Below are 12,148 nucleotides of genomic sequence, written 5' to 3'. Positions count from 1 at the left end.
AGGAATCCATTTGCTAGGAGTTCAGTCCTTCGGGACAGGGGTTTTTGCTCTTAGAGGTAATTGATGATTTGAAGTAAAATATGAGCTACCTCTGACTGAACAACTATCGGTAGACATCTCTAAACTAAGTCGGTAAATCTTATTCTATCTGTGGGAAATATTTTCAGAAATTTTCTATTGCTAAAAGTGTATACTGGATTTATTAGAGTTTGTGTTTCTTTTTGTACCTATGATATACTCATTTATACTTCTGTTTGCTGTATATTTAACAGTGACAATCGTCCTTTTTGAGCAGCTATTTACTTAGCAGTTTTTTTGTAGACAGGGTGAGAATGTCTAGTCTTGTGTTTAAACTTTATAAAAAAAAAGTAAGCCAAATTATAAATTGCAAGGATAGCCATGCACGTTTTAAGAAGAATTTTTTTTCTCTCTATTAAATTTTTTCTATTCCTCGGATTGACATTTCATCTTCTTTCTTTTAAGATTTGGGTCAATTTTGCCGCATGGAAGCGATTTATAATTTGGCTCATTAACTGTGCCTTTCCGCAACCGAATGTGAGACATTTTGTACATTTTACACTTTTTCTATTTCTCTTAATAAAAGGATTTGATTCTAATATTCTGTGTTACTTACAAGAATGTTTTGTACAATACTGTTCTGGAAAAAAAAAAAAAAAAACAGACATAAATATCATATATTTGGTAATAGGATATACCAGGGTTGCCACTGCACTACAACAAAGTTCATTAGTCTAGCAGTACAACACGAGTTCCATATGATAAAGGCAATATCTCGAAAATAGGTTTGTTTATAAGCCCTCAACGGAGTATCCTCTGAATTTTTTTTCTTTATCGGAATATTCGCTTTTAATTCCATGAAATCCACAGACTTCTATGTCTTATCCCTCCAAAACATGGTGAGTATATCAATAGTGCAGGGTTTTGGTCATTTTCCCTACAGACCCTCTCTGAGTTTTAATTGTTTCTACAGGCCTGCACTCACCAACTTCATATTCGGCCTGTGGATCCCTTCATTTTGTTACACGGGTTTGCAGTGAACTACCCAAGGCACATATTCTAAATATATTGCTCCAAATATATTCTAGCTTTTTCAGGCCGATAAACAAAGGCTAAGTATAAGAAGAATATAAAAAAAGAACAAAGAGACTTTCAGACGAAATTAAAGTAACCAATGGTACATACATTTTGCCTCTCCTTTCCTCCTAACACAACTGCGATGTCTCATTCGTTTCTGCTCATCCCATAAAAAAAGACTCCCAAAAGTTCAATAAACCTCAAGCCGTGGGACAAAACAGATACTCCTACTAGACAAAATTCGTCACCATTTTAATTAAACCTACCGACCGTTTAATTAGAAATACTTACTCTTCTTCAGGTAGCCACATATGTATCACTTGAAGAAGGGGTAAACGCTCTCCTACATTTTGAAAATGTTTTCAGATATTTTTCAAAATTCCTAATCAAAATTGACTGAAGCTCCCGCCTATTTTCACGCAACAGTTTGGTCGCATGATTTCTAGCTCTTTGATAAGTTTCTGTATTCATATTAGTCCTATCAGCAAGGAACCCCGTCCAAGCTATATTTTTTCCTTTTATTGCTTGGAGTACCAGTTTAGAAAGCCTCACTCAGTTTCTAAGCCTTTGGAAGAAATTTATTTGGGGACAAATTTTAAAGTCCTTGTGATATCGCTTTTAGCAAAATATTGAAAATCAATAACATATCTTGCCATAGATCAGGTTTCCAAAACTCATCAAGTAAATTTAAGTCAATAATAAATTTCTTAAACCCATCATAATCATCTTTCGAAAAATCATATACCGTATCTTCTTCGATTCAACTTCCGGAATAGATAATCTTAAACTAATTTGTAAAACAAAGTGATCGCTTTTTCCTAACGGCTTCTCCCTACAATTTTCAGAAGCTTCCTTGCATAGATTTTGCCAATCTATCTTTGGCAGATTAAAATCACCCACTACCAGGACTGGACAACCATTTTTAGAGAACTCGCAAAAACACTCAAAAAACTGAAACTCGTCATTTAACGAAGTTCTTCTATAAAACGAACCAAATGAATTATTTTTCTAGGGCTGTAACATGTAAATCAAGACAAATAGACTCAATTAAATCAGTATACTGAAAATCCTGCACTATGCTGTATAATAATGAACGAGATATTTACCCACAAATCAATCTCTTTGCTCTCACATTAACTTCAAGGAAATAGCCACTTAAGGGCAAATACCAAACAGATGGATCACTGCGGTTCTTTGGTAAAGCTTACGTGACTACTATAATATGCGGATTTCTCTCAGAGATTTTCGCACTAAATTCATCGAATTTACTACAAAAATAAGTCAGCATTAGTATACAAAACACTTAACTCATCAATTTTGAACTTGTCCTTCTTATGGGGCATGAAAATTAGCCAACTTCAAGAGTTCTAGTCCATTACTGCAACGATGTATTATCCAACCCTTTTCGCCGGCTGACATCTTTTCCTCCAATTGTATTTTCAGTGCATCGTAAGTCTTTTTCTCAGCAAGTTCTACACTGGTTCGGTCATGAAATATCCCGAACTGAGGGCCTCGAGCATGAAGCAATTTCATGCTCAATAGGAGAAAATAACAAGCCACATCACGTTCTACTGGGGATTTAAATATGATTTTAATTGGTCTAACTCTATTCTCTTGCGATTTTCCAAGCCTCGCAGAAAAACTGCACTTAAAGGATCAATCTCAAAACATTTCGTCGGTTTAGAACAGCCAAATCGGTGACATTTTGTTCCCTTCTTGTCTGCAAATACATATTTTCTGAAAAATTCATGGTTTCAGATTTTTCTGTTTGTGAATAATACCTGGCAAGTATTGAAAGCTTTTATTAGATGGCGTAGCACTTGCCTCAAGCTTTGTTGTAATGTCCGCAGAAATATTTTCGTTGAGAATTTGTAATTTTTGTTTAGCTGTTTCTATCACTACTTGCTTGACATTATCCATAGAGCAATTGTTTTGAGTTTTAACTTCAATGTTTGAAATTCTTTGAATAATAGTATCCAGTTCCTTCTTTGATTCGAACTTGTAGCATTCTTTGAATGAGTGAAAAAACTACTCATCTCAGTTCGCACAATTTCTCTCATCTCCCTTGCAGTAACAACTTTCATCGATCGACCTTTTCTGTTTGAAAATTAGACACCTCCAGACTGATTCCAATCACCGACTTATCTTTTTACTAAGCTGATATTCTGGCTCGCTCAAGTCTACACACTCAATAAAAAGCCATTTTTCACAGCCATCACACAGAAGTGCTGCCGAATCATCCATTACTTTTTGTTACAAGCTTCGCACGCATCTATCCCTTTTTTCGGGGACTGTCGAACCCTTTTTGAACTCATTTCCAGAACGAGTAAGTCGCTATCTAATAGTTGTAATCTGGCAACCCTGCCTGGGATAAATTTGGGCTTCAGAGGATGGGCTGGTCTAATAGATGATCAGGGGTTTCAAGAAAATATTTTCAATTTAGTCTATGCTGTGTAATGAAGCCAGGCTTAGTCATTTAAAACAAAAGTCACTAGTGAACAAGAAATTTTCAACAGAAAGATTTAGCACGTGCTTTTTTTAGTCTTACATTTTCAGCCGACATATTTATGAAAAGTATAAACATTGGTTAAGATATTTTGGAAAGTTATTTAAATATTTACTTGCAGGCAAAACATTGTTTTCATTAAACTTTAGGCTAGGTCCTTCGGCTTGTGAACTCAACTGAAATCTAGATATATATGTCATTATATAATATCTGAAGTTCATCCACACAACTTTAGTTCCTTTGAATTTGGAGTTCAAGTAGACAATCACCGGTTTCAAATCAAATAAATGCTAAAATCTAAAAGGGCTGAATACGTCTAAGGACCCCGTGATCCTATTGTCTAGATATGTTCATGGAATGATAAATCATAAAATTTAGAGGTTGATTTTTCGACGGTTTCGCAACCGCCTATTTTTTTACTGTTTACTTACTATATTTGTTCGTGATTTTGGCTGAGTTGTAATTTGTTGAGGCTCAGGACTGAAACTTAGTAATGACCTCACATGTGCCACCTAAAAACTTAGCTAAAATGTTATCTTAAGAGCTAAGCAGCTTTAGCTACTTTCTCTGAAAAATAGGAAAAGTTCTGTAAAGAGTCCTTTTTATTTATCTTTGGTATTCTTCAGAGGGGAAAGAGGAATACTTGATCTTCCATTTGCTTAGAAAACCTTTAAATTTGTCCCTCATGTCGTTCGAAGTTCCTTCGAAAGACAAGAGTACCTTTTAACATTTACCTTTTTACACGAGTTTCTTTTAAAGTGCCTTTTTCAAAGTTCTCAGAAAACTCATTAACTTATTGACTCATTAATTTATTATTGATGTAAATGGGAAAATATGTAAAAATAACTGTGTGTAGCTGAAATAAGATTGTCAAATCAAGTCACTTTGTTGTAGTACTTAGTGTTCCGACCAAATGGGTAAATCTTTGAGCCTTTACTCATTTCTGTAGGAATTAAATGCGGTCTGCCCTGGTTTTCTACAAACAAATGCTTAAGTCTGTTTTACCAGTGGTTAAATTAACTGGCAAAAGAGAATATTTCTGTATTTCGAATGGCAGATTATAGTATGATAAGAAAAATCTCTAGCATTCCAGCGTTCATAATATAACTTATTTTATCCCATAATCTTAAAGGTAGACAGAAAAAGTGATCATAAATAAACTTTTTTCCAGAATTGTTTAAAGTCAAAACGCAGTCTATATAAATTAAGGCTAGACTAAATCGGAAAAATATTAGCAAGTTAACTAGGCTAGTTTATTTTAAGCTGATGAGCGTACTGGGGACAAAATTGCGCCTTCTTTACCCTCTTCTGCATTGAAGGCAATACCGTTTACAATTAAAAGTGACCAAACTCTAAATGCCGTTGATGATTTTTGCTTTCCACCATTTATAAGTTTTCCATACTAAGACGTACAAGCACTAGTTAAGTAGGTCTATCGAATCTAAGAATCGTAAGAGAATATATTTTTTTCTGTTTGGTAGTTTAATCTTGTCGACAAATCATATTCAGTTTTACATTTTACGTCAAGTGGCTTAAGTAGAAAAGGGAAAAATAAAATTCAATGATCTCATGAAATGAAACAAAAATCCACGATAGTATAAGCAAAACGTATACATATCCATTGATGCATTGTTAGCCATAGAACTCCTGATTGGTTGTTGATTCTTGAAATTACAGATAGCGTTGAAGTTCAAATCCAGCGCCATTCGTTTATGCCATTTTCTTTCTTCATCTTCTTCAATTTCAAAACACGTGAAATTCCGCCAAAAATTAAAAAATTGAATAAATCATTTCTGAAATGGAGGAAGAAAATAGATTGTCTAGGATAAAAGGAACACGACAGTCGAGAGCGAAGCCTTATGAAAGGCCTACTAATGTGGAAAACAATAATGTAAGTTGCCTGTTCTTTAGAGATAAGCTAAAAGTTGTTAAGGCCTATGGCATCCTCCTTATTTTATTCCAGGTAGGCCATATTTCAACTTATTCCAGATCTGGATTTACGAGTATTCTAAGTTAATATAACCTGGAATACAGTCTTAGAATTATCACTAGGGCTGTAAATTTATTGTGGTTTGTGTAGGTCTAATCTACACTACTTTTCTAGGCTAGCTAAAATATGAACATAGACCTAGTCTAGGCCTACTGCTCAAAATTCCTTTTGATGTTGTCTCCAAATATCCTAATTGCTGCTCATACAAATGTACACCAGCTCCCTTCATTGAGCCAGGTATCACCCTAGGCTATAAGCCTATAGTCTACAAAAGTTTGCATTTTTTTAGATTGGCTGTAGGTTTTTTGGCATGGTAAAACATCTAGGGTGAAATTTGCTAAATTTATAGCAAACAGTATTACTGGCTTTTGTATAAAGTGAATATACCACTCAATGCCTTTTTTTATGCTCTTTACAAATATAATAATCAATTCTACCAGAAATTCAGGTTTAAGCACTTTTTGACCTCTTAAAAATGACCTAAATATGGGGTATAAAAAAGGCTAAGAAAATTGGTCTCAAACCTTAAATCCTTTATAACATTGATCTTGTACTTACTGTTTCATTATAAATCCATTTTTTTAATGTTATATAATCCACAAGCACTGATTTTCCAATATTAACTTGGATAAATTAATTTTTTCCAATGTTATGACATTTTCTTTTTCCTTGACATCAAATTTTAAATAAAAGCATGTGTTTTTGGTCAAAAATATGAAAGCTGGCTATTATGAATGCCAGTTATAATGTTTGCTATAAATCTAACAATATTAAATACAGCAGTGGTTAGTTTACAGATTTAATATATGCTATGCTTTACCCCACCCCCCTGATGTGCAAATATATAGCCCAAATTTGTTTCTAAACTGTTACAGATTTGTGATTTCAAATATCCTATTATTTTGTAAAAAAAAATGACCAAAAACACATGCTTTAATTGAAATTTTTGCAGCAAGGAAGAAGAAAACACCATAACTTACTTTGATAAAATTTATTTATCCAATCTAATCATGGAAAATCAGTGCCTATGGATAATATAACATTAAAAAAATAGATTTATGATGAAATGGTAAGTTTGAGTCTAATGTTATAAAGTTTGAGACCAATGTTTAAGCCTTTTCTATATCCCATATTTAGGTCATTTTTAAGAGGTCTAAAAGTGCTTAAATCTGAATTTCTGGTAGAAGCAATTATTATATTTGCAAAGAGCATAAAAAAGGCATTGAGCGGAATATTCACTTTATACAAAAGCCAGTAATACTGTTTGCTATAATTTTACCTGAAATTCTACTTTAGGGGCTTTTTGGCATCTTGAAAATTAGTTTAGGTGGTAAATTTTCTAATCAACTCACTAATGAATTAGATATGAAATAGGCTAGACATAGGTTATCTTGAGGGTCAGAATTTCATCCTGAATTCAAATATAGGCCTAACATTTTTTTGTCAGAAAAGGGCTAATGAGTATCAGATTGAGCAAAATTACCCATACACCTTGTTACCAAAGAGGAATTAAGAAGAATTGTATATATCAATGAATAGCTAAAAATTTAAGTTATGCATCAATATAGTTATTATTAAACCTATTTGAGATCAAACACTTGAAATTATTGGTTTATTTACTCATCTACAAGGGCATCTTTTTGGAAATACCAATTATCCTATTTTGATGTATATATCCTTTCAGTGTTTCAGTTTTATTCACATATTAACAGAAAGCCATTTTTGCTAGGATTCTAAAAATCCAACCTTTATTGATTGATATTTCTTCTATAAATCACAAATATTAAACATAATTTTTTCTTTTCAATTGCTTGTCAAAACAGGGATCATGTCTATAATTTATGCTGACAAATTATGCTTCTATTGTAAATTCAAATTTAAGCACTTTTTTTTTACCTAACCTAACTATAAATAATTTTGGCACTAAGAAAATGTAGTATTATTTTTTTGAAAATGACCAAGAAAACAGTACTGAGAAAACATAGTATTATTTTGTCAAAAACAATGCATAACTCATACTTTAATTAAAAATTTATCATTTTAAGTGTTCTAAAAGTGCTTAAATTTGAATTTGCTACAGAAGCAATTATTATGTTCATAAAGAACATAAAGAGGCATCAAGTGGTATGTTCACTTTATTGATTAGTCAACTATATGAACTGTGAAATATTTACCCAAAAACCCATTGCTATTTTTCCTGAATGCCAAAGAAAAGTGGTCTCCCAAAAGACCAAAGAGGTCTTTTACCCTACAATCAGTCAAAATAATGGGAAACTCTTAACATGTTTACAATTCAGGCTACATATTTACACATTAGGGGGAAGGAGAGGGTAAAGGTCATTCCCAAAAGAAATGAATATTATATTTTGATTCAGGATAAAACTCTAATACTAAGCTACCTTAAATTAATTAGAAAATTTTTACTTTGAGTTAAGTGAATTAGAATGTCTATACATATAGAAGGATCTGTAGTGAAGAAAACATAATAAGAAAACATATCATACTTCAGAACATGCAGAATAATTACAGCTATGGTAATACATTTTGCATGCAGCACTGTTATACTCTACCCCTTTACCTAATGTGCAAATATATAGCTCAAATTATATATTGCCAGTGTATTATGCCACATGTCACTCGTTTTACTCTTTCTTGTTTTGTTGCAGCTGATTCAATTTATAGGTACATGGATTGGAACAAGAGAGAAGTGTAAGGAGAATACATAGGAAATATATAATTTTGGCTATATATTTCTACATTATGGGTTGGAGGTAATTATAGCAGGGCTGCATACAAAATGTGTTAACTACAATTATTCTGCATATTATGAATTAAGAATTGTTTTCTCAACATGTTTCCTTCTCTACAGGCCCTTCTCTTGGAATATACCAATGTGAATGGTTATCTCTTATGTAAAGTTATTTTGGTTTCTTTAATAAACTTTTTTCTCTTACTAAGTTTTAGACAAAGGAAAACTAAATGTCATCAAGACCATAAGGCTTTGATGTTTTGTTGGGTCTTTTTCTAAAAACTCCTGCTGCCAACTAAAAGCTAAATGTATCCAATCAAAACTTTTAGTTAGCCATTTTGTTCAAAATCATCCAAATGTCAAACAGCAATGGTTCTATGTTTGAATCCTCCCACCCCCTGTAACTTTTTTCCCTAAGTGCATCTTCTCAAAATTTTAAAATAGTCATTTTGTTCAAAATAGTCCCTGAACTAAAGTTACTATAACTTAAATCCTCCATAGCCCCTAAGCACCAGGATTGTAACTTATGTAAGTTGCCTTTTATTAAAATCTAACGTTTCTGTGGAAGGGGTGATTGTATTAACTTTGGAGGGGGCTCATTTGATCAGAAATCAAGACTTCTATTTTTTTAAGAGTCAAAAATGATCAATGGGCAACTTACCCATGCTGCACTTTTCCAAATGGCACCAGGTTAAAATTTCGAAATTGTCATTTTGTTCAAAAAAGTTCAAAGGTCAAATAACTATGCTTCCAGGGTTGGCTCTGAGTTATGGATCTTGCTTATTGTTACTTTGACACTTTGTTTACTTCAATACTTGGACCTAGTGATTTACATGGCAACTTCAATTTATGGTGCAAGGGCTGTAAGGTATGCAAGTTGCTTATTGTTACTTTGATACCTTGTTTACTTTGATGCTTTCTTTACTTTGATATTGTTATACTGATAATAGTCTTGATACTTTGATGAACATTTGATGTTGAAAAAAGGTTTGATTTTTAAATGAGGGGTTTTTAGAAACTTGAAACTTTTGCAATGAAAAACAAACAAAAATTAATTAAAAAATAACTTTCCAAAAAAGAAGTTTTTCAAAGAAAAGTAAAGGCTATTTTAAACTTAAGATCAGCAGATACAGCTACCTGCTAAAATTCAAACTTGAAACAACCAGAAATCACTGTTAAAGAATAAAGGGAACCCAAAACAAACATAAATTAAATAAGCAATCATAGCAGAAACATGCGACAATTAATAATATAATTGAATAAATAAATCTTAAAGTTAGTAATTCTCAAATTGAACATAAACAAAATAAAATAAAGAATAGTTTGCAATTGAAGCATAAATGAAACCCCAAACAAGGAGTAATTGAAAAAAAAATAATGCAAACAAATATACAATAGATACTAATATAAAGGAATAAATAAATCTTAAAATGATTGAAACTTGAATTGAATAAGCAAGTTATGCTTGAAATGAACAAAAATCACTAGAAACAAAAGTTTTGGCATTGTATCATTCTCTCACTGTAAAAAACCTGCTGCATCATTAATGCTTTACTGAAAACGAATTGTGTTACAAATATTTTCTTTTGGACTTAATATTGAAAATAAGTATAAAAATTACAGTAAAATTAAATTTTGAACTGATGAGCTTTCAGCAATTAATACCATTACATATCAAATATTCAGTTTAATTTATTAGTTCTTTCTAAGATTGTTCAAGACAAATATAGTTTCACTACAAACTAGAGTTTGGATACTGCCCCCTTCCTTAAAAACAAAAAGCCTGCTTCATCATTGGCACTTCACTGAAAATAGATTGTATTTACAAATATTTTCTTTTCCAGTTCTTACAGTGAAATAGAATCTTGAATTGATGGATCTGTTGACAAATAATATCATTATATGTCAAATATTCAATTTGATTTTGTTTATACTTCCCAAGACTGTTCAAGACACATGTAGCTTTCAATAAAGTGCCAATAATGCTGTAGTTCTTAGACTTTTACAGTGAGAGAAAGTGGCAATATCTAAACTCTTGTTTTTAGTGCCTTTTGTTCATTTCAAGCTTAATCCAAATATTCAATTTAAGTTTCACTTGCTTTCAGATTTATTTATTTCTTTATATTAGCATCTATTGGTATTTGTATCTGCTGATCTTAAGTTAAAAATGACCTTTACTTTTCTTTGTAAAACTTCTTTTTTGGAAAGTTTCTTTTTAAATTAATAAAAGGAAACAGCAATATTGCACCCTAAATTGAGCAGAATTTATTCTTTACCGAAGGGGGGCTGTCCTTTCCTCATCTCTACCTCTGCCTCATGGTTGAGAAACTTGGGAGGATCCTCAGTTGATCAGAAATTGAAAATTGTTGTCCTTTTTTTATAATTCAAAAGTGATTAGGAACTAACAAGCCCATGTCCTAAAGCTGTTTCGAATATCTGGTCCTTTTTTCACCCCTTGAGGACATCTGATTGACATTTTGAAGTACTTATTTTTTACTTTCAGTTTAGCTGCTCAATTTTGCATGTGTGGGAACTTTCCATGATGGGGGTATTCTCTGGGAGATAAATGCCTAGCCCCAATAAATCACCCCCCCCCCCACATAAAATAATAACAATGACTGCTATATTATTTCTAGACCATATATTCTGCCTATATTTTGAAATATAGGTACAATATTTCAAAATTGGTTCTTCCCTTTGTCTTCTTAATTTTGCATGGAGGGGGGAGGGGGAATATGTCTAGCATCACTATCTCTACTCTTTCTTATTTCTAGAGCTTAAAAATTGTATGGAACATATTTCTATATTAATCTATTTTTTTTAAATGTTTTACCTTACTCTGGTGTTTTAGACTCTTTGGATTGTTATTCTGAAACACTTTTCCTGTGCTCTCAACTAGATTTTAAGCTGTAAGTTTTACTTCAAGTTTAAGAAATAATTTTTCAAATCTTTTAGAGTTTATCAGTCAGGATTGAGCAAAGGCATGACGCTGAAAACATTTCTGTGTGGCTCATTTGAGTTGTAGGTCTGTTTCTGAAGATTTTCAATTTTGTAGAACAAAGATGATCTAAGGTCATCAAAGGTCAGCACACATCAGAGGGGGAAGGGTGAAGGTAAATAGTTCAAAAGACCTTTCAGGACATCATTGAGGCTCTTAATCCATTCTTTGAAATCCTCACTCACCTAGCTCACTGACTTTCCAAGCCTGCAAAAACTCTCATCTAGAATTTTAGCTTGTTCTCCTTAATTTTAGAGTTTAACATTCTTCTTTTACAAGATGTTGTCAGTGACAAATGCTGTATTATTAAACAAATCACTGTAATGCAAATTTTAGAACTCTGGAATTATGCTATACAGATAACATTTTAGACCTCTGGAATTGTGCTATACAGATAAGATATACTTTGTGACAATTAAGTTCTTAGTTTTTTACAAGACAGATTCTCTTTTTCCTCTAAGTGGATACGTCTCATGAAAAACAAGAAATTCGGAACAAGTAATATTGGTTGAGTGATGAAGTCGAAAGGAAAAGATATGAGAGGTCTGTGTTTTGGATAAAATTGTTCCCATTATCTCTGTGTACACATCTAAGACTTGTCTCTGCATTGTTTTTGGATAAAGATGTAATAACTATCTGAATTTTAATCACATTTCCCAGAAATAGTTTAACTGTCAGTAGTATAAATTATTTGATGAGGGTTTTTGCTATTGTCTAAGTTTTTTTTTGCAATTTTATATGATATTTGAACTGCAGCTAGATTTTCTTTTTGAAACTTCACAGTTAAATACAACTTTAATTCTTCCAACC

The 12,148-nt window shown here is 32.3% G+C and overlaps 1 protein-coding gene across 1 annotated transcript in view; it reads left to right on the top strand.

Annotated features, from left to right (window-relative positions):
• The first annotated feature begins 5,331 nt into the window (after positions 1-5,331).
• Positions 5,332-12,148, top strand: part of LOC136028129 (nuclear pore complex protein Nup153-like) — a 44,200-nt gene continuing 37,383 nt past the window's right edge. The window contains exon 1 of the mRNA XM_065705776.1: positions 5,332-5,492. Coding sequence (XP_065561848.1) covers positions 5,400-5,492 — 93 coding nt within the window. The 5' untranslated portion in view covers positions 5,332-5,399. The remainder of the gene's footprint in view (positions 5,493-12,148) is intronic.

Source organism: Artemia franciscana, chromosome 6, assembly GCF_032884065.1.
Source record: "Artemia franciscana chromosome 6, ASM3288406v1, whole genome shotgun sequence".
In the NCBI taxonomy this organism is placed as follows: Eukaryota; Metazoa; Arthropoda; class Branchiopoda; order Anostraca; family Artemiidae; genus Artemia; species Artemia franciscana.
Note: the sequence above shows the minus strand (reverse complement) of the source record. Positions and strands in the feature narration are given on the sequence as shown.